The sequence below is a fragment of the Leucopleurus acutus genome (assembly GCF_964270905.1).
Source record: "Leucopleurus acutus genome assembly, chromosome: 18".
Classification (NCBI taxonomy): domain Eukaryota; kingdom Metazoa; phylum Chordata; class Mammalia; order Artiodactyla; family Delphinidae; genus Leucopleurus; species Leucopleurus acutus.
In genome coordinates, this window is record NC_139160.1 from 8,184,412 (window position 1) to 8,207,896 (window position 23,485).

The window sequence follows — 23,485 nt, forward strand, 5'->3', positions numbered from 1 at the left end:
GAGCCTGGCTCGTCTCACGTGGTGGGCAGCTCCTGCGTGTCACAGAAGGACGGCCACCAGAACGCCAGTTTGCAGAAATAAGACTAGTTCTGTCCCCACACACAGCATACTGGACCTCAGTGGTTCAAGTCAGAGATGTCGGGGTCTCATCGCACGGGCGCTGTCAGGACAGCAGGCACAGCTAGGCTCCCAGCCTTCTCTCATTGGCAGTGCTTCTACCTCCCAACATGAGAATAAGACAGGACTTTGTGAGCCAGGTGCACAAATTGTCTTCAGATGAAGAAACAACCTAACAAATACATGAACCATAATCACATGGCTCTTCTATCTTATTCCTACCAGATTCCTTCAGCATAATTGTATTAGACATATATCCAGGAAAGCATTCTTTGGATTACATAATCTGCAAATACTGTGAGTAACTTCTTTATAATTATGAGTACAATGTTAAGTAACAATTAAAAGGGTAGAATGAATGGTACTTTTTTAAAGGCTCGACTTTGGATATAGAGACATGGGAGAAATAAGTTTTCACAAAGTACAGTGTAATTAGTTATTACACTGAAAGAACTGCTAAAAAATTCCAAGTTCTACCAGAAGACAGGTATAAAGGCTGTCTTTAATCTTGTCTCCTCAAGTTTGGGTCCTTTCCACAAATAGAAAATATATAACTTACCTATACACTTTCTTAAAATGTTAGTCTACTAAGGATGTGACCAAAAGGACAAAAGTGAAAATCACCTCACATATTTATTCTGCCGTTACACTCTAACATAATGTAATGTCCCAATACATTGTCTTTGGCGACTTTCCTGGTCCCGGCCCTGGTGCTCGTCTCACTGGGCCTTGGGTTATCTGTATCTCCTGCCTGTTCTTTGATCTTCTGGCCTCTGCTCATCCAGTAGAGTGCTTTCAGAAACAGATGTCCAGTAATTGTATGTGACTAAAGTGGGGTATTAAGTTTGCCTCATTTACTCACGCGTGCTGTTTGTAGATATCTCAACCACAACTGCATTACAACTCTCAGACCTGGAGTATTCAAAGACTTACATCACCTAACTTGGCTGTAAGTATTCTAGCTTTTCCTTCCCTCGGATCACAGTCCTAATGATAGTCATCAAGGCTCATAGTTTCCATCTGTTTATGTATCTTGTTTATGATACTTATTTTTCTGCTTGTCACATAACCTGGAGCATGTTGCCCAAGCAGTTCAGATAATGGCTTGCCAAATGGTGGTTGTGTGAAGAGAAGTCAGTGCTACGTTTTTTCAGGTGGCCTCTGCGCCCAGAAGTCGGCTTGCTAAGTCATCCATCCACCTGGTGTTTACCTATAGCAGGGTGTCTCAGCCCAGCTCTACTGGCATTTTGGCCCAGATAATTCTTTGATTGTGGGGGGGGCAGTGCATTTTAGGATGTTTAGTGCCATCTGTGGCCTCTACCCCACTAGATGCCAACAGTATTCGTTCCCAGAGTTGTGACAATCAAAAATGTCTCCCGACAGTCCCAAATATCCCTTGGGGGAAAGAGTGCCCTCTGCTGAAAACCACAGACCTAGAAAGTAAGCAAGATAAGGCCTTTCTTGATTTCCAGAGAATTCATAGAAAAGACTGAAAATATGTGAGCTTGTTGTGTTTCATCACTTATCAAGCTGAGCCACCAGCGCCATCCTAAGGAGTCTCACATTAGAGGTCTGTGTTTCCATCAGGAAAAATGAACAAAGGGCACAGAAGGCTGTGTCAGTTCTCCCATTTTCTGTAGGCCAGCCTGGTCTAGGGGAAAAAGCTAGGACCTCAGCTGTATCCAGATCCTTGTGTATGCCGTGGCCCCATGCTGAATGTTGCAGACAATTTTCTTGATCTTCCTAGGCCTCTCTTTCCTCATCTTTATAATCATAATTCCTTTTTTCTAAGAGGGATGTTGTGAGAATTAAATCATATAACATATATAAAGTGTCACATGTAGAATGCCTGGCATATAGTAGGTGCTCAGAAGGCCCCTTCTCCAAATCCTGCCCTCAGGTACCTCTGAAAGTAAGAGGAAATGGTACCTGGCTTCAAAGGCAACGAGAGAAAAGAAGGCATATTTCCTCTTATCTATTTTTTTTCTAGGAAAATACCATATAGAATTAAAAACAGTGATTTGAATTTATAAGTCTTTTCACTCTTTCACCCTCAAAGCTTCTAATAAGTTTGTTTGCATAGGCCCCACTAATTACATCATTTAAACGCCGTGAGACCAAGGAACCATTTGTGATTTCCTAAGAATTGTTTTTCATTCACTTTTCATTCAGTCAATCAGTAGGTCAAAGCATTTATGGAGCCCATAATCAGCCAATAGCTAAGTGCAGCTTGTCTGGACCCAGGAACCCAGAGGTGAAGGTTCTGAAGTCCAAAGGGAGATGGATACAGGGAGCAAAGACCATCGGGATGGACTTGATAAATCCTGGGATGGGGATTATGGGGGTTTGGAGGAAAGTGCTGCCCCAGCCACGGGGTGAAGGAAGAGCTCTCTGGGAAGAGCCCTGAGCCAAGTGTGCACAGACAGGAAGGAGGAGAGCAGGTATTGGGGGGAGACAGGATTGCACGGCCTTTTATTTCTTCCTGGTTTAATTTCGCAAATGTATGTAACATTGGAAATGTTTGTGATATGTTTTGTCAGAATTCTAGATGACAATCCCATAACCAGAATTTCACAGCGGTTGTTTACTGGATTAAATTCCTTGTTTTTCCTGTAAGTATTCATCTACCTTTTAATCCACCTGTCTATAAATTGCAATGACATCTAAAACTAGCTTACAAAAAGAGCTTTAAGGAAATCAAGCCCCCTAAAATTTATACTAGTCAAAACCTTTCCTGTATTTCAAGCCACAATTACTGTTGCTACTTCCTGTCCATGGCTCATGGTTTATTTTAAGCCGACTAGTTCAATTCCTTTTGATCTCCTTTAATTTCCTTTAGTCCTAAGGCATGTTCTGTTTTGTCTTTTTAAGGCATGTTTTTATTTGCAGTGGTTCATTTTTATCTCCTTACTACACTTAAATTCGTTAGGGTCTTCCAGGAGTTCAGCTCCAACTACATTTTTAACAAAGGAAAATGTGTCTTTGTCCAGCAAGAGTAACTGAAAATTCCAAAATCTTTGTCTTAGCAACTAAGCTTTTCTCATAATTACATTTTCAGTGTTTATTAATATACTGGGATGATTTATCAGCAGGGGATTATTATGTTACTTTACAGTTGATCATACAGCATCATTAATTTTCCATTTGTGAAAAGGGACCACAGTATCATAAATTAGTCATGCAGCTTAACATGCTCATGAGTTGTTTTCTTCCCCAAATGCCTCCCACTATCACTTCTTAGATTTAATGCAGTTTCCAATATGGCCTTTTAATATTGTAAATGATTAACGTTTCTCTTAAAATGAAACTTTGGATGTATGATGCTGGAAATGATTGCAAATTTGAAGTTCACAAGGAAAATTGCCATGAACTTCAAAATTATTACCCAGTATATACTTTTGGTTCATCTCATAAAGTCAAACTGTTTCATATTTATTCCTAGGTTATGTATCACACTTATGCATTCATAGTTTCTCTGACATCTGCTCCCTTATCCATGCCACACACATATCTAGAGACCATTTTGAAGAGGTAGTTATGTCTATATTCTTCATCCTAATATATTGATTTTAGCATACAAGTTCCCAAACTGTGGAAATAGTAAAAATACTGTTCTTAAAGTGGCATATCATTTCGTTTCTAATTAATCTCTTCTTTGTGTAAAGGTCTATGGTGAATAACTACTTAGAAGCCCTTCCCAAGCAGATGTGTGCCCAAATGCCTCAACTCAACTGGATGTGAGTATGCACTTAGCAGCTAATTTGTTATTCGCCCAGATTCAGGAAACTAGCCCTGAAGTTAATTCACAATTACACAAAAAGCTCATCTCTGCTTTTCTTTCTAAAACTAAAATCTGATCGTGTCACTTCCTGGTTGAAACATCTTCTGGGAATCCCCACGGGTGTGAGGGTAAAGTTCAAGCCTCCCAGTTTAGCACCAGAGACCCGTTGTCCTCTATCCCTTACTCCACCTGGTCTCTTTGCCAGCCCCTTCTCTTGTGCCTTCCTTTCAGATACACCAAACTACTGCTCCTTCAGTCAGTTCCCTGAACACATGTTGTTCCTTCAACTTGAAAGGTCTTGCTTCTTTATTCTCTGGCATTTCCTTTAAAAGTCAATTTAAGCGTCACCTTCAGGAAGCCATCTCTGACACACCCACCAGTTCAGTGGCTGCCTCTGTGCCCCAATTATGACAGGAGAGCCTCCACCACGCCTCCCCTCCTCCAACTGCACTGCTGTCTCAGGGCACTGTCATCATAGAACCATCTGTTTACCTGTTTATCCCCTACTGTTCAGTAAATTCTGTGATTTTATACCCAGCACAAGGATCAGCACATAATAGTGCTCAAAAAAAACTCTGTGAATGAACGCGCTAAACCATTTCCACTCCTTGGTAGCTTTCAACCAATACACATTTAAGCCATTCATTTGGTTTCACCACCACTACCACCATTCCACCATGTTCATATTCACGGTCTCCTGAGACAGGCAGGATTGGCACAGGAGTGACTTCCTGTCCTGGGAAAATGCTGGTTGTATTGTCCCCCCAGAACTCTCCCCATTGTCAAATCAGGGGACTCAATACCCATAATATGATAAAATTTTTGTACCTCAGCTTTGGATCCTCTCTGAACTAGCCTCACTTGTTACAACGCTATTAGATGACCTTGTGTTTATTTACTGACTTAAAAAAATTATTTACATACCTGTTATCAAAAGGCTTTTAAGGCAATGGGGGTCTCACGTAAGTGTGCTAAATGTTAAAAATGGGAGTGATGGGACTTCCCTGGCAGTCCAGTGGTTTAGACTCCATGCTCCCAATGCAGGGGGCGCAGGTTTGATCCCTGGTCAGGGAACTAAGATCCCACATGCCGTGCAGAGCTGCCTTAAAAAAACAAAGGTGGGGGAGGGGGAATTGATGATCTGAAAAACATGAGAATAAAACTCATGAAGAATAGGTGGAAAATACTTAGAAACTAAGCAAGTACATCCACACAATGGGAAAGCAACAGGAAGGAGTAAAGTTAACAGAAAAATATCGGGCCTTCAGCCTGTACCCATCCCGTCCCCAAAATGGGCATCAGCAACGAGGAGGAGACCAGGAATCAGCATCCAAGCCCTGGGTTCTGGGGACGCTCATTTTCACTCTAGGCTCCCACAGACACGAGGGAAAAAAGAGACACTCAGTGAAAAGATGTCGTTAGCAAGATTGGCTGACCGCAAATGAGAGCTGAGAGGTCAGACCCAAATCGCCCCAGTTCAAAGGCAGAAAAAACCCCGCCCTGGCCATGCTTCTCCTCCCTCACTTGCTATCAGCTAGGACTGTTGCTCACAACTGCGAAGTGTTATGAGATGTAAAAACATTTTCCCTATTCTACTGAACAATATTTGGACTTTCAAGGGACTACACTGTTTATTATTTGCAATTGCCGTATTTTAAGAGTGAAAAAAATAGTTGAGTTCCTGCAAGCCCTCCAAGATGGCTTTAAAATAGGATTTTAAAGGCAATGACAAAGGAACTGGTGATATTAACGTGAACATGAGAAAGGTTCAGAGGCAGCAAAACAGCTATTGTCGTGTGCGGGAAGCCTGTAGGAAGCCAACGGTAAACGGAATAAGGAGAGTTCGCAGAAGAGCCGATCCTCTCCTTCCTTGGCGCTGCTGGAAGCGGCCATGTCAGAGTGTTCCTGAGGTTGTTCCCTGACGATGTGGGTGCTGCTGTCATAAGGTTCACCTTGGCAGAACGTAGTCTCTGCACCAGCGCTTCTCCAACGTCAGCGTACAGCGCAAGCAACGCAAAGACTTAGGACAGACCGCTGGGCCTCAGTCCTAGGGTTTCTGATTCAGTGGGTCTGGGGTGGAGCCTGGAAATCTGCATTTTGACAAGTTCCCAGGTGATGCTGGGACCCGGGACCCTCGGAGCAGCACTGCACTCAGCATCAGCATCACGGAGGGAGGTAGAAAGAACCGGCACTTTCCTTCACACAGCTTGGGACTCCCCATCCTGACTCCGGCATCCAGTATTTGGTAGACAGTTTGACCTGAGTTTCTCCTGCAGCAAAATAGAGACACAAATATCTACTTGACCCTGGGGGAGGGGAGGGGAGAATATAGCGATCTACGATGCCACGACTGTCTAGGCATTAGATTCAGATGGATCTGAGTTAGAAGGTCAGTTCTACCCCTCAGTAGCTGTGTGACCAGAAGAAAAGTAAATTTCCAAGATCCTCGGATTCCTCCTGTGTTAAATGGGAGGTAATAATGCCAACTTTGTAGGAGTGTGTATTATGCACTCAGAACAGTACCTGACACTATAAAAGCCCAATAAATGGGAGTTACTATTATTATAGTACAAATTTTATGCTAATTAATAGCATGGTATCTGGCACAGAGACACATTCACAAAATGGCGGGCTGCCCTTTCGCTCAATTTTATTAAGTTCCAACACTAATTAGAAGGGGAAAAAGATGCAGAATATTAATTATACTGACCCTGCAATAAGTAGGAGGATAGCCTAAAACTTGGAATGAAGTAAAAATAAAGTTCAGAGCTGTTATATCACCAAAAACTGCCTTTAGACATACGATTTGTGCAAAAACATTAAAAATATGTTTCCTCCATGCCTTTTAGGGATTTGGAAGGCAATGGAATAAAATACCTTACGAATTCCACCTTTCTGTCGTGCAATTCACTCACAGTGCTGTAAGTATACAACGTAATTCAGTAAATGAGGGGAAACCCAGTAGCTTTGGAAATCGAAAGAAGATATTGGCAAGGAATTTTAAAGTATGTTTTGTTTACAGCCTTGGTCTGAAACTGAAGTACTAGAAAATGTACACATGGATCTATTGACTTGGATGGTAGGGCCAAGCCTTATGTTTAGCTGCCAACCATTTAAGCCTCCTTCTTTCTGAGGGCAATCATCGTTTCTGTGCACTCTCTCTGCTGAACTGGTACCTAACCCCATGGTCAACAAGGAAATGAGATAATGTATGTGAAAGTGGTTACTGCTAATGACACTTATCACTTGATGTCTCTCTCTTTAAAGAAAACAAAATTTTATGCTAAAGAGAAGAGCCTCTAATGTATTCTGATTGGCCAAAGGTTCTGCCTGGTGATTCTGATTGCTGACTGTGTTTTTTATGGGGGCAGGAAGGCAGATGGATCGGTTAATTGGCACATTTGCACTGGTAAGCTTAAAAACACAAGAATGTGGTTTTGTTTTCATCATGGTTCCCCATATATAGTAAGTACTTAGTAATGTTTGTTGCTTGGATGGGTGGTTGGAAAAGAAAAATCAGAGCACATCCATTTGTAGTAATCGAACCACTTTTCTCCAACAGACTAAGAGATAAGGCTGTTGCCAGGTTGCATATTTATCAATCAGATTGAAGTTTAGCATATTTAGTAAGAAAAGAGGCTGTCCCACATAGGAGATGCAAAGAGTTTATTCTTTGTCTCATGGATAGTGAGAGAGAACACTGGAAGATAAACAAATACCATCCACGCCTCCTATTTGCCATACGCGGGCCTCTCACTGCTGTGGCCTCTCCCGTTGTGGAGCACAGCCTCCGGACGCGCAGGCTCAGTGGCCATGGCTCACGGGCCCAGCCACTCCGCGGCATGTGGGATCTTCCCAGACTGGGGCACGAACCCGCGTCCCCTGCATCAGCAGGCGGACTCTCAACCACTGCGCCACCAGGGAAGCCCCACGCCTCCTATTTTATAACACCATGTAGCTTTTGAATCACCTTCATACTCATTATCTCATTTGTTTACACCCCTGTAAGGTAGTTAGCTGACGACCCCCTCTTTTTTGCCGTTTGTCCTGGAGGATTCCATTTCTAGACAGAGGAAATGTAAAATCATTGTTCCCCCACCAAATTTAAAATTTGTTTGTGGCCCAGATGGTGTTGGTTCAAGCTTTGCTCTTTTTCTGAACGACTTCTTATAAGGAATGTGCCTTACCCAAAGATCCTCTCAAAGCCTTCACAGAACTATTAACAGGGTCCACATTTGACATCGCATATGTGTACGTTGGGAAAGAAACACTTTCTAAAGTAATCAGAATCCAAAGGAAGCGCAGCTCCGTAAACCACACTCAGCGCCTCAAGTTCCTTACGGGAGCATGTCCTGGAGAGAGCCTATGGATACATCCTCTGTAAGAAACTCCTGCCTGTGTTCCACACCAGAACATGCCTTGCTTTGAGACTTCAAAGGTGGCTTATTAAATTACACGCAGATCAGTGGCATCTCCCAATGAGAACTGATTACTACAGCAGACACAAATAAACAGTGCTGACTCTTACCATGTCTTACAGGTTTCTGCCTAGAAATCAAATTGATTTTGTTCCAGAGAAGACATTTTCTTCATTAAAAAATTTAGGAGAACTGTAAGTAGCGTTGTCTACTAGGAAAATATGATTTTGCTTCTTCAGGATTACAAATCAAAATGACTAGTGAGACTGCTTTTCATTGGTAGCAATCAAAATCCTGTAGACTACTGGATATTCGAAATCAATTAAGAAAACCAGCATTATCCTAAAAGCAAATTAAAAATCAGACAGTGGGCTTAATATGGATTTAGCCTACTCTAATTTCTCTGCCCATTTTCTTTGACTGATTTCATACATATGTGTGTTTGGGAGTAAATGAGTTTTCCATGGCTCCTTAAGCTCAGGGATTCTCCTCTCTAATGTCTGGAGTACAATTAATTCTCAGTACATGCTTGCTGAATGAATAAATGACTGAAATAATATTAATCAATTATAACTAAACAAAAGAATGAACATGCTTATTATCCCTTAAGATATTATAACTTCCAGAGCAGATGACGCAAATAGAAATGTCTAGAAAGAGGCTCATTGCAAAATATTCAGAGAGCTCATGTACATTTTTCTGTTCAAATATATGTTGTGTAAATGTAAACCTTTTGAGAATCATCTGTCTTGCTATTAATTCATCGCTACCCGCAAAATGGTGTATCATTGGCATTTAAAACTGTGTTGCATTACAAATAGTGATTAGGGTAGAGATCTCCTCCTCCTGATCTGAAGTCTAAAAAATGGAAATTAATTTCTTAATCACCTTCTCCCCCATTCTTTATACCTTGCTTTGAAATCCAGAAAGGACTGTGAAAAGTAGTTCAATAAGAGGAATTTGAAAACAATTCACAAATAATTAAGATAATTTAGTCTAATGAATGAGTACGTAAACCAAATCCACAAATATTTAAGTGCCTATAATGTGCAAAGCACCGCATTAGAACTAAAATATTATCATTCTATGGCAGAAAATTAAAGACAGCTCACTCAGAAGACCGCTCACTGCCTTCTCACAGGGGCATTCCTGATCAGACCTTGGAGGATGGATACAGATTTGGGTTCCGGGGGTGGAATGGAGGAGTAGCCCAGGACAAACAGGAGTGTGTTTTTATACAAACTAAAGGAGACAGTGGTATGGAGTCCACATTCTGAACATTTTCCTAATCCTCTTCTTATACTACACTTAGGCAAAGCCAACCCCCTGCCCCCGCCAAAAAAAAGAACCTAAATAAGAGACACTACCTTTCTTCTTTTAGGACCATGAATAATTCATTCCAATCCAGATAGCACCAGTATGATAGAAGAAATTCAGAACTCAGTAGAATTAACTTGAACAAGGCATTTACGTTTCTTAAGTTTACAAAAATGTTAGATAATCTTACTGTGCCTTTTTGACCACAAACCCCTTCTGGAGACGAATAAGCACTTAGATGAGGCCACTCAGATCCTTTTCGCACAGAAGACTGTACTTTATTTTTCAGGGTAACACTTTGCAGGACGTTCTCCAGGTGTACAAGGTCATCGTCACCTTGTTTTGTTGTCACTCTCCCTCTGATCTGTGCACACCCGTGGCTTTCTTCTGCGCCATGACCCACTTGTGCTCCTTGCATCCGGAGCACCAGATCAGAACACCAGCTGGCAGGCTGTCTACACTTGGATGTCATGACAGTCCCTCAGAATCTATTTGTTTAAGTTAATTTGCAGATGACCCTTACCCCACAGCCAGCTTCTTCCCCTAGGCTTGCCTGTCTTGGTGGAATCTGCATTCTTTCTGGCAGCCTGGCTAGAAGACTGTTCCCTTTCCTTCTAACTCTCTTTACACTTGATGTCCTATCAGACCGTAAACCCTGCCAGTGCCTCCTTCAACCCGTATCAGCTCTCACCCGGTCCAGGGTCACAGCTTCCTGCCAGGTCTCCCTCCTCTGAATCTCTGGCATTTCATCCTATCTTTCATTCTTTGAACAGAATTATCATCCCATAACCCAGGGCATATTTTCCCACTGTCCTGTTTAACATTCTCCTTCCTTGTTGCCTGCCATAAAGCAGAGTCCTTGACATAATTCTCAAATGTTAACGTTCAGAAGAATCACAAGGAATGCTGGCTTTAAATGCATGTTACCAGGCTCCCTTCCAGAGATTCGGGTGTGATAGTTCTGGAGTGGCACCAGGAAAGTGCTCTTATTATAAGCATCTTCCTTGTTTCCGATGCCTGAACTGTACTCTGGGAAATACTGCCTTGGAATGCATTCATGGCCTTCCCATTTTGTCTCCAGGCTCTTTTCCAGGCTCACCTCCTCTACATCTCCCCATCCTTTCTATCCTCCACCCACGTTGGACGACTTGCTGACTCCTGGAGATGTCACTGACTTCCAAGCATCTGTTTCTCTGGTCCTGCGTAATCCTCACTTGAAAATCTGCTCTTCTTTGACTCCACCTATAAAAATCATCAAACTTTGCTCAAACGCTTCCTGATTTCCCAGGCCAAGTTTGATGATTCCTTCCTCTGTTTTTCCTCTGTACTTGTGTAATAACACTTGTTTCATTCTTTTGTTTCATAATCTAGTTGTTTACTCTAACTGTAAGCTTTTTTAGAGAAAGAACTAAGTCATAGTTATTTGTCGCTCCCATATATCCATCAGGAGCACCAAAAAATCAAAAACAGATAAGATCTTTTGTTTGACTCCTAGGCGATTTCACATCTGTTTCACTTTTAACATCTTTTCTGGCTCAGAGGATATTTTGGACCCTTCAAGATTCCTGATTCCTTCTTATCCTGACAAATCTCTTTTTCCCATTCTGTAGGGACACTGCCCTGCAATTCTTTCTGGATTGGACAGCCCTATTATATTTAGATCTCAATTCTCAATTTCTTCTAAAAAAGAAGTACCATATAAAAGTAGACTAAAAATATGTGAACTTATCCATTCAAGATCATCTGGGCAGATGTTATGTGGTCAAAACTCTCTTAGTTGGAATGCACAATGAGTGGAGACATAGGTCTTGATCTCAGAAAGCTTCTAACGTAGTTGGATAAACAAGATATCACATACATGAACCAAATATGAATCACAGAAACAATGAATGGTTGAAGGTACAAAGAGTACCTAAAACAGAGGGAATTAATCAAAGCAGACATTGAAGCCATGTTGGGAGTGTGTTGGGGCGGGGCTGAGAGGAAACTCCAGAGGGGAACTGGATGAGCAAAATGTCACCTGTCTGAAAGCGATGGAAAACATATCCATTTGGCCGACTCACATGACTTTGTTGGGTAACAAGCTATCAGGTTGGTTAAATTGGATTGTATTTTCTGTTACATCAGATGGGATGATGACAGTTGTGAGAAGTGATAACTGTGTCATTTATTTCCAATGTAACTGCTTTGGGTTTTCACTGTCACCAACAGGGACCTGTCCAGCAATATGATAATGGAGCTACCACCCCACATTTTCAAAGACCTGAAGCTTCTTCAAAAACTGTAAGTCCTTCTTCCCACTGTCATCAGATTTAAATGGCAACATCTTGAGTTTCCAAAATAATAATATCCTCATGCTTCTTTCCTCCTCCCTTCTAATGGTACAAAAGGAATCTGTCGTCCAATCCTCTTTTGTATCTCCACAAGAACCAGTTTGAAAGTCTTAAACAGCTTCAGTCTCTGTAAGTCAAGTGTAACCATATGTTGATTATAATTTTAGTGTGTGTGCTTTACCTAGGACCACATTTATTTTTAAACAGGTATTTGACACACAGGAGGGCTTTTACTTTGAGCATGCATCCTCAGACAGTTGTTAATATCATGATTACCATCAAGTATGTACCGAATGACAACAAAATCTCATTTTTTACCATTCAGTGTGTGTCAACACCATTTCTGTGTTTGAAGCTACATATAGCTCCTTCCTGAAAACAGGATTCATATGGAAAAATCTCTTACAGTTTTCACAAAGAATTAAATTTGCAATAGTTTTGTTACTAAGCAGTCGGTAAAAAAAAATAGCAAATTATATAAGACTTCTCTATTTTTTCCCTTTTTCCCTTTCTTCTTTCCTACAACAGTCTACTTATAGCAATCCTCAGAGCATGCTTTTTACTTTTCAATCAGTAAAGAAAATATTATCCCATAAATATGAACATTCAGACAATTAATATTGTTTAGTATTTTAAAATTTCAAACATACTAGATTTTAAATGGTGCCAAGAACTCTGCCAGTTGTTCTTTGAACCGCATCAGTTCCTCTCCCATGAATAGCCATTGCTGGTTAAAGTTTGGGGTTTTTTTTCCCCACAGAGTGCATATTACTTTACCTCATCCCAGCCCAAAGCCTTTCTTCATTTAATTCCAAAGACCAATCCTTAATATCGCTTTTTATTCTTGCTAAATAGTTTTCTGTTGGAAATTGATACAAGATTTAGATTCTCAATAGATATTAGTGAACATCCAATGATGAAAAAGACTTGGTTCCTGCTCTCAAGAAGCCAGAAGATGTGGACAAAATGATCTTCTCTTCACTCACTACGTACTGAATCCCAAAAGGCAAAGTATCAAGTTACACATCACGCCTTTCTGAAAAGTCAAAGTACAGCTCACCCTTCCCCCTCCCCATAACCTCAAGTCCTGAAAAGTCAAAGTAGTAACTATTTACCCCATACTTCCCTTTCTTCATTTCTTTTCTTTCTTTAATGTCTCATTTTCTTTTCTCTAAAGATTCATTTACACATTTATTTTACAAACATTTATTAGCCACCAACTTAATCATAGCACTGTCTTGGGCACTCAGTATATAGTAGCCTCTGCTCTTTTGAAAACCACAGACTATTCATCAAATAATCACATAATCCATGTAATGGTAAAATTGTGATAAGTTCAGGAGAAGCTAGAGAGCAAAAGAAAGAAGGGGGGGCGCGGAATCCTTTAAAAAGGACTCCAGAGTTTCCTGCAGGAGGGGCCCTGTGATGATTCAGTGGTAGAATTGTTTCCTAAGTCTCATTTCTGACCACCAAGGTCCTCTATAAAGGACTCAGTATGCAAAGGAAAACTCAGAACCTTGTCCAGAAATCCTTATTCAGATTTGCCCAAAAGAAGCTGAGTGAGAATCAAACATCTTTCAAAATAAGCCTTTAAAAAGCAAAAGGTTTCTGTCTTTTTAGATTATCCTCTTTCCGTCTGTGTTTCCAGAGAACATGGCAGACTCCCTTAATTCATGCCATCCTGAAGTGTCTTCTAAGAATCCATATTTGAAGAAGCTTCTGGATAAATGAAGAGTGTTAGGGGTTATCATTGGAGCCCTGTGTGGACATTTTATGGGGTTGGAGGAATTACAGGAATTGTGCTTCCCACTGTTGTCTTAGAAAACGATTGTCCTGAATCGGAGCTCCTTTGATTATTGCTTCCATGGTTTTCTACCTTGAAGATACATAGGCCAGGAAGAAATTACTGTATTTAAATCCAGATTCTGACAAAACTCAGGCTGAAAATATCAAGTCCTGTCTGAAACCCTCTAACTCATATTTCGTGCTTTATAAAATCAAACTACAGAGCCAGTTTCACAATCATACAAATCACAACTGTCATTTTTAAACCAAAGAAATGAATGAACGTGTTTTATTAGAAGGTTGTTCTGCATATGAAAGTGATAAATCAGCTCCAAGTTACCGGAGGCAAAAATAGAAATGGCAGTTTTCTAAGACAGTTTATTGTAAAATTTTCATCCTAATTTGAATTTATAACAAGATTTTAAAGCATGATTTTTAAGATTGACAAAGAATACAATGATTTAAAAGTTAAATCCTAAAAACATGAAGCCTATTGTGCATATTTTCCAGAGACCTGGAAAGGATAGAGATTCCAAGTATAAACACACAAATGTTTCAGCCCATGAAGAATCTTTCTCACATGTATGTATGTATGAAAGAATGGGGAAAAAAGTATGGTGAAATGTTGCCGATGTTCTCTTTTAAACTGTCTGATGTATCACTGCAATGTGGGTTTTTTTTAGTTAATTAATTAATTTATTTATTTTTGGCTGCATTGGGTCTTCATCGCTGCGCGTGGGCTTTCTCTAGTTGTGACGAGTGGGGGCTACTCATTGTTGCGGTGGCTTCTCGTTGCGGAGCACGGGCTCTAGGCGTGCAGGCATCAGTAGTTATAGCACGCGGGCTCAGTAGTTGTGGTGCACGGGCTTAGTTGCTCTGCGGCATGTGGGATCTTCCCGGACCAGGGCTCGAACCTTTGTCCCCTGCCTTGGCAGGTGGATTCTTAACCACTGCGCCACCAGGGAAGCCCCTGCAATGTGTTTTTATGCAAGAAAAGTCTTTTTATTGAGAACTTTTTAATTTTGTCACCTTTGGTCCCTGTTCAAAGAGAGCTCAATATTATGATGTGCTGATATGAATGATACTTCTCTCTGGAAACACGCCGTTTATCCAGTTGAGGCCCAATAAGAGATTAGGGTACCAGAATGCCACATATGACACAAGATGAGGTCACTGGCTAATGATACTCAGGAGACCTGGAAACATTAATTCACCTCACATGAGTGAGCAGTCAGCTACTCTCAGTTTTGAGCCCTTAAGAGGAAAGGTGCTATATAAATTCCAGGTGTTGTTTCTGTTACTGAGTGCACTGCAGAACGGAGGTAATTAATCTTTATAGTAGTTCTGATAAGTCACATTAATATATTTGGCTAAAGTGCACTGTGTAAGTTGTCTTAATATAGGAGTTTATGACATGATCATTTCTTTATCAACTGTGTAATCTAATGTGTTCATGACTTCAAAAATCAACCATTGTTATCCACAACAATAGGGAGGATTCGATGTAAGATATCAAGTTGGGATCAGCAAGGGGCTGAAATGGTTGGTGTGAAGGTGACCTTTTGGGAGAATATTTTGTTTATGTCTATGCAGTGGGTGTGATTACCCAAAGACAAGTATTTGATGTATATCCACATGGTTTTCATAACTTCTCTTTCTGTGGCTCTAGTAGATAAATATTTCATGAGGCTATCATTTCCTTGCTGCAGGCAGAATGTGAAGTCTCCTTAGAACAGAGAAATTCAACCTTTGTAGAACTTGATGGAGAAGCTGCTGCTTTAAATATGAACCGCAGGTTGAGGTCAAGAAGGCCCCAACAATTAACAGAAAATGTGTGAACTTAGTTACTTCCCTACTAAGTGACCTAGCGATTCTTCTTTCATCTTCCTTGCCCATCATTTATTGAAACACGTCCACCTGCCAACCAGTGCCCTGGTCCCAGTGGGAGGAGAGGTTGGACCACCGTAAGCTACTTGAGGGCAGGGATAGCCTTCAGTATCTCTGTGTGACATACCCAGCACTAAACCATACATCATTCATTTGCCATCTAACAAGTATTTGTTGAGTACTTCCCTCATGCCAGGGAGAACACAGGGATGAATGCGAGAGAGAAGTGTCTGCCTCACGGAGCTTCCATTTAGCTTTGGGAACCAGAAAGTAAACTAGTTAACAAATTAATCATTAAGAAATGCTGGGAAGAAAAGTATAGCACGATAAAGGGAAGGAAGGAGGATGTAGGTAGTTCACCTACAAGTCAGAGATGTGACAGTCAGGCAGCCCTGAGTGGAAGGAGACAATTCTTCCTGGAAGATTCTTCCAGCAAGAGAGAAAAGCAAAAGCACTGCAGTGAGAAGGGGATGAGCCTGGCTTGTTTCGAGAATTAGAAGGGAGCTGACGTGTCTGGGTGGAGTGAGCACGGACGGGAAGCGCGGAGGCGGATCAGGGTAGCCAGGGGTCCAATCATGGGAGGCCTGGAAGCCGGGGCAAAGTAAAGCTTTCTTTTTTTTTTTTTCCTGCCTCTTTTTTTTTTCAAATTTTCTTCTACTTTATTTTTATTTTCACTTTTTTTACTGAGATATAATTGACATACAACATTATAGTTTCCTGTGTACAATATAATGATTCAATATTTGTATATATTGCAGAATGATCACCACAGTGAGTCTAGTTAACATCCGTCACCACACATTGTTACAAACTTTTTCTTGTGATGATAACTTTTAATATCTACTCTCTTAGCTACTTTCAAATATACAAGAAGTATTATTAACTATAATCACCATGCTGTACCTTATCTTTCAAATGTTTTTAAATTGTTGTATTATATTGAACGTCAGAAGTTTTTAAAAAGTGCAGACGATATAGTATTCATATGTTGAGAACATTGGCTTTTTAAAATAAAACAGTTAATTGCTCTTTTAATTGTATCCAATGGAATTTTTTTTACCAAAGCAATTTTATCTACATATATAAATGTAAAAAATATATAAACAAACTTTCTTTAACTTGCTAGTTTAGCAATTGACTGGGCAGATGACAAAAAGTATTAGATGAAGAGAAAAGACCTAAAAGAGGTGGTGAACGAATATAAAAATAAAATGAGTTTTATGGGAGAAAATCCTAAACATAACAGGTTTGGAGAATGGCAGTAAACCAAATGATCTCCCCAATTCCAGCCCTTCAAGATTCCACACACTTAGACCATAAACACATTGATCACAGACAGGCCTGTATTTTTCTCTGGAAATGGAAATGGTCTAAGTCCTTCCAGGCCCTATTAAGGAATCTGTGTTTAAGGCAGCTGCTTCTCCTCACTTCAATGAGACTGAATTCTAGTCTCAGGGACCTTCCCTTCCTGCCTGTATCAGGGAAAAGAAGGCTAGTTTAAGTGAATATACTTAAAACTAAGTACAAGACAGGAATGTTTTTTGTTTTTTTGTTTGTTTTTTGCGGTACCCGGGCCTCTCACCGTTGTGGCCTCTCCCGTTGCGGAGCACAGGCTCTGGACGCGCAGGCTCAGCAGCCATGGCTCACGGGCCCAGCCGCTCTGCTGCACGTGGGATTTTCCCGGACCGGGGCACGAACCCGTGTCCCCTGCATCGGCAGGCGGACTCTCAACCACTGCGCCACCAGGGAAGCCCAACAGGAATGTTTTTAGTGAGCTACTCCGTGGGTCCCTTATATCCCAAACTGAAGCCCCTGATGTTTGCTAAAGATCAATTTAACAATAACAATCTACTTTTTTGTAATACCCTAGACAATTACCCAATGTGATGGGGAAAAGTAGAGTCCTGGAGATTTCCCATTCTCATGTCCTCCCCTGACTCACCTCAGACAAGCCACAGCAGATACCTATGTTCTTTAGGTTCTTCACCTTTAAAGGAAGAACACTGCCTAGAGTAATGTAATATTTAATGAAGAACTCTGTAATTACATAATCACTACTAAACAAAAATAACCAAGCCTAGGGGCTTCCCCGGTGGCGCAGTGGTTGAGAGTCCGCCTGCCGATGCAGGGGACACGGGTTCGTGCCCCAGTCCGGGAAGATCCCACATGCCATGGAGTGGCTGGGCCCGTGAGCCATGGCCGCTGAGCCTGCGCGTCCGGAGCCTGTGCTCCGCAACGGGAGAGGCCACAACAGTGAGAGGCCCGCGTACCGCAAATAAAATAAAATAAAATAAAATAAAATAAAATAAAATAAAATAACCAAGCCTAGTGAAGCCACATACCTAACACAGCTGCAGCCCCAATAGGACTGCAACTGTCGTTTCTGTGTCATTGCTGTAAAGTGACTCTTTTTTCCCTTTGACTTTAGTTATTTCAAAAACTTTCGATACTGCTCCTATGCTTCCCATGTCCGAATATGTATGCCCTTGACTGACGGCATTTCTTCATATGAGGACCTCTTGGCTAACAATATCCTCAGAATATTTGTCTGGGTTATAGCTTTCATAACCTGCTTTGGAAATCTTTTTGTCATTGGCATGAGATCTTTCATTAAAGCTGAAAACATGACCCATGCTACGTCCATCAAAATCCTTTGTTGTAAGTATGTTTCCTATATAAATGAATTAAGGATGTCTTCGGAGAGCTGTGCTCTAGATTATATTGGCATTCAGCAGATGGCGTTTAATATGAATTATATATGCTGGGCAGTTTTTTTAAAGTATGAAGGTACTACTGTTCTCTTTGGCTACTCTTTTCTGGATTGCATGAATCTGCAGTGAGTTATGTCTTCAAAATGGGGTAACAGGGAGCCGATGAGTTAAGGGATGGATTATAGAGGACAGGTTGTGGGTTACAGAACTATGTTTTGTTTAACCTTCAATTGCAATAGCATCCATGCTCCTCAAGCCCAGAAAATTATTCCTTTTATTAACTATGTTAGTAATATCTTTTACTGTTTAAAACCTAGACCCCCCCCATTCCCCCGCAAATTATCTCCCCACCACCATTTTTTTCAAAATTATAAAACAAAGATGCAGTGTAGTACTTTAGAAATAGTACACCTTTTGAAGTCCATTGGCTTCTAGGCACTATTGTAGGTTTTCCGTTAAGTCATTTAATACAGGAAGAAGGAAGCAGACCTAAATCAGAAAACTAAGATGGAGATGCTGGAACTACCAACATACATTCTATGACTCTTCAATAGGTGCGGACTGCCTGATGGGTGTTTATTTGTTCTTCGTTGGCTTCTTTGATCTAAAATACCGCGGGCAGTATCAGAAGTACGCGTTGCTGTGGATGGAGAGCTTACAGTGCCGCCTTCTGGGCTTCCTAGCCATGCTGTCCACCGAGGTCTCCATCCTCTTGCTGACGTACTTGACTTTGGAGAAGTTCCTGGCCGTCGTCTTTCCCTTCAGTAACATCCGTCCTGGAAAAAGGCAGACCTCGGTCATCCTCATTGGCATCTGGATTGTGGGATTTTTAATAGCTGTGATTCCATTTTGGAAGGAGAATTATTTTGGAAACTTTTATGGAAAAAATGGAGTATGTTTCCCACTTTATTATGACCAAACAGAAGATATTGGAAGCAAAGGGTATTCTCTTGGAATTTTCCTAGGTAAATTATATTTTTCATTCCTGGACAAACGTTATTTTTGTAGCAATACCATGGATTTCAGTAAAGCCATAGTTCTCCGTTTCAGAAAGTAAATAAATATAGTCAAGACTGTTTCCTTTTTTAAAGAAAAGTCCTTGCTGTGTACTTATAGGAGGTTTTATTAAATTTTTTATTATAGAGATTTAGTGTGGAAAGCAAACACATACTGTCAGGATCTCTGAATGATCTTTTTATTATCTGTAAGACCCTTTGATTTCATGTTCATACAAAGTGACAATGCGCTGGAGGAATTCTAGTTCACTGCCTTGTCCTGTGATGCTACCAAGTTATTTGAACTCATTTTTTTACAGTATAGATATGAGCTAAATAAATAATAATAAAATTCTTGAAACTGACTAGCAGGAGAGTATCTGAATGGAAATACCAGGAAGGTTTATTACCTTTTGTAAATGCAGTTCCAAAGTCCGCAACAGAAGGTGCTTAATAAAACTCTTTGCTTTTTAGTTTTCTTAATTCTCCCTAATTAAAGAGGGAGAATTAAGGGTTTTAGAAAAGAAAACGCTACCTTTTCTATTACAAATGAATGAGAAGTTTAGCCCTTAAAGATTAAAAAGACTTTAAAAATTGTCTAGTAGGTATCTCTCTTGCTTAAAACTAAGGCCATTCCCATGTCCCCTCTTTAACTAGGGCAGTATTATCATTTTGATTCTCCCTTCTCATCTTGTCCCCTCAACTAAGAAGTCAATAAGCTCCATCATCCTTTCTTTTTTTTAATATTCGTTACCTTTTTTAAAAATTAATTAATTTATTTTTGGCTGCTGTGGGTGTTCGTTGCTGTGTGCGGGCTTTCTCTCATTGTGGTGAGCGGGGGCTATTCTTTGTTGCGGTGCGCAGGCTTCTCATTGCGGTGACTTCTCTTGTCGTGGAGCACAGGCTCTAGGCGCGCGGGCTCAATAGTTGTGGCTCGCGGGCTCTGGAGTACAGGCTCAGTAGTTGTGGTGCATGGGCTTAGTTGCTCTGTGGCATGTGGGATCTTCCCGGATCAGGGATTGAAGCTGTATCCCCTGCATTGGCAGGCAGGTTCTTAACCAGTGCGCCACCAGAGAAGTCCTCATCCTTTCTTTTTCATCAAATACTTTTCCCTCAAAATATGCCTTTGCCTTCTCTTTCTTCCAGTCTCTACCTACTGCTGTCACCTTTGCTTAAAGCCTTATGACCTCTGCCCTGAGTTATTACATTAGCCGTCACTGGTCTTTTGGCTTCTGGGGTCTTCTCTTTCCTACTTATCTGTTCACTACCTGAGTACCAAAAGGACTGAGTATCTTCTGCTCAGAGACTTTCAGGAACTCCCTACAACCAAGGTCAAGTTTAAATTAGTCACTTAAAGCCCATCACAAAATGGTCCTAACCACCCCTCCCAGCTATTCTCCATCTATTCCTTCTCTTCTTCCTTTGAAACAGAAAACACTTTATTTGCACCATTTTAATAATACTCCTCACATAAACCCTATTTGACAGCCATTTTTTTGTGGCTGTGGCACACCTACAATGTTGTAAGCCATTCCTGGCATAGGTGCACTTCGTGGAAACCCTCTCTCCCTCACACACACATATGCACACACACTACTGTACATTCATTGGTTCAGACAGGATCTGTTAAGCACCTCCTATAGGCCAGGCACTATTTTGGGAACTGGAGAAAAAACAGATTGGCCCCACAGATCTGCAGCCAGAAACAAGGATGAAGACAAGGAAACATGTCCTCATGTCACAGGCTGACAGATGCCACGAAGGAGGAGTACAGGATGTTCTAGGAGCCCCAGATCTGAGGATCAGGGAAGACATCCCAGTAGAAATGAATCCAAACGGAGGCCCAGAGGATGAGGACACATTAGCCAAGTGAAGGCAGAGGTCGTGTTCCAGGAGCTAGAGACCCACAGCCAGGGAAAAGGCCCAGATAAAGGGCAAAAGAACTATCATCTATTGAGATGATCATATGGTTTTTCTCCTTCAATTTGTTAATATGGTATATCACATTGATTGATTTGCGTATACTGAAGAATCCTTGCATTCCTGGGATAAACCCCACTTGATCATGCTGTACAATCCTTTTAATGTGCTGTTGGATTCTGTTTGCTAGTATTTTGTTGAGGATTTTTGCATCTATGTTCATCAGTGATATTAGCCTGTAGTTTTCTTTCTTTGTGACATCTTTGTCTGGTTTTGGTATCAGGGTGACGGTGGCCTCGTAGAATGAGTTTGGGAGTGTACCTCCCTCTGCTATATTTTGGAAGAGTTTGAGAAGGATAGGTGACAATTCTTCTCTAAATGTTTGATAGAATTCGCCTGTGAAGCCATCCGGTCCTGGGCTTTTGTTTTTTAGAAGATTTTTAATTACAGTTTCAATTTCAGTGCTTGTGATTGGTCTGTTCATATTTTCTATCTCTTCCTGGTTCAGTCTTGGAAGGTTGTGCATTTCTAAGAATTTGTCCATTTCTTCCAGGTTGCCCATTTTATTGGCATAGAGTTGCTTGTAGTAATCATCATGATCCTTTGTATTTCTGCAGTGTCAGTTGTTACATCTCCTTTTTCATTTCTAATTCTGTTGATTTGAGTCTTCTCCCTTTTTTTCTTGATGAGTCTGGCTAATGGTTTATCAATTTTGTTTATCTTCTCAAAGAACCAGCTTTTACTTTTACTGATCCTTGCTATCGTCTCCTTCATTTCTTTTTCATTTATTTCTGATCTGATCTTTATGATTTCTTTCCTTCTGCTAACGTTGGTTTTTTTTTTTTCTTCTTTCTCTAATTGCTTTAGGTGTAAGGTTAGGTATTTTATTTGAGATGTTTCTTGTTTCTTAAGGTAGGATTGTATTGCTATAAACTTCCCTCTTAGAACTGCTTCTGCTGCATCCCAAAGGTTTTGGGTGGTCCTGTTTTCATTGTAATTTGTTTCTAGGTATTTTTTGACTTCCTCTTTGATTTCTTCAGTGATATCTTGGTTATTTAGTAGTGTATTGTTTAGCCTCCATATGTTTTTTACAGATTTTTTCCTGTAATTGATGTCTAGTCTCATAGTGTTGTGGTCGGAAAAGATACTTGGTACGATTTCAGTTTTCTTAAATTTACCAAGGCTTGATTTGTGACACAAGATATGATCTCTCCTGGAGAACGTTCCATGAGCACTTGAGAAGAAGGTGTATTCTGTTGTTTTTGGATGGAATGTCCTATAAATATCAATTAAGTCCATCTTTTCTAATGTATCATTTAAAGCTTGTGTTTCCTTATTTATATTCATTTTGGATGATCTGTCCATTGGTTAAAGTGGGGTGTTAAAGTCCCCTACTATGAATGTGTTACTGTCGATTTCCCCTTTTATGGCTGTTAGTATTTGCCTTATGTATTGAGGTGCTCCTATGTTAGGTGCATAAATATTTACAATTGTTATATCTTCTTCTTGGATCAATCCCTTGATCATTAGGTAGTGTCCTTCTTTGTCTCTTGTAATACTCTTTATTTTAAAGTCTATTTTGTGTGATATGAGAATTGCTACTCCAGCTTTCTTCTGATTTCCATTTGCATGGAATATCTTTTTCCATCCCCTCACTTTCAGTCTGTATGTGTCCCTAGGTCTGAAGTGGGTCTCTTGTAGACAGCATATATATGGCTCTTGTTTTTGTATCCATTCAGCCAGTCTATGTCTTTTAGTTGGAGCATTTAATCCATTTACATTTAAGGTAATTATCGATATGTATGATCCTATTACCATTTTCTTAATTGTTTTGGGTTTGTTGTACATCTTTTCCTTCTCTTGTGTTTCATGCGTAGAGAAGTTCCTTTAGCATTTGTTGTAAAGCTGGTTTGGTGGTGCTGAATTCTCTTAGCTTTTGCTTGTCTGTAAAGTTTTAATTTCTCCGTCGAATCTGAATGAGATCCTTGCTGGGTAGAGTAATCTTGGTTGTAGGTTTTTCTCCTTCTTCACTTTAAATATGTCCTGCCAGTCCCTTCTGGCTTGCAGAGTTTCTGCTGAAAGATCAGCTGTTAACCTTATGGGGATTCCCTTGTGTGTTATTTGTTGTTTTTCCCTTGCTGCTTTTAATATTTTTTCTTTGTATTTAATTTTTGATAGTTTGATTAATATGTGTCTTGGAGTATTTCTCCTTAGATTTATC

The 23,485-nt window shown here is 40.5% G+C and overlaps 1 protein-coding gene across 2 annotated transcripts in view; it reads left to right on the forward strand.

Annotated features, from left to right (window-relative positions):
- RXFP2 (relaxin family peptide receptor 2) overlaps positions 1-23,485 on the forward strand; it is a gene marked incomplete at both ends in the record, with an annotated part of 61,424 nt that overhangs the window by 30,763 nt on the left and 7,176 nt on the right. Inside the window, 11 exons of one of the 2 annotated variants that reach the window (XM_082859738.1) lie at positions 343-414; positions 995-1,066; positions 2,658-2,729; positions 3,783-3,854; positions 6,748-6,819; positions 8,439-8,510; positions 11,845-11,916; positions 12,024-12,095; positions 14,262-14,333; positions 18,067-18,296; positions 18,904-19,314. In XM_082859738.1, coding sequence (XP_082715864.1) covers positions 343-414; positions 995-1,066; positions 2,658-2,729; positions 3,783-3,854; positions 6,748-6,819; positions 8,439-8,510; positions 11,845-11,916; positions 12,024-12,095; positions 14,262-14,333; positions 18,067-18,296; positions 18,904-19,314 — 1,289 coding nt within the window. The remainder of the gene's footprint in view (positions 1-342; positions 415-994; positions 1,067-2,657; positions 2,730-3,782; positions 3,855-6,747; positions 6,820-8,438; positions 8,511-11,844; positions 11,917-12,023; positions 12,096-14,261; positions 14,334-18,066; positions 18,297-18,903; positions 19,315-23,485) is intronic. The other variant, XM_082859739.1, reaches the window with a different exon arrangement.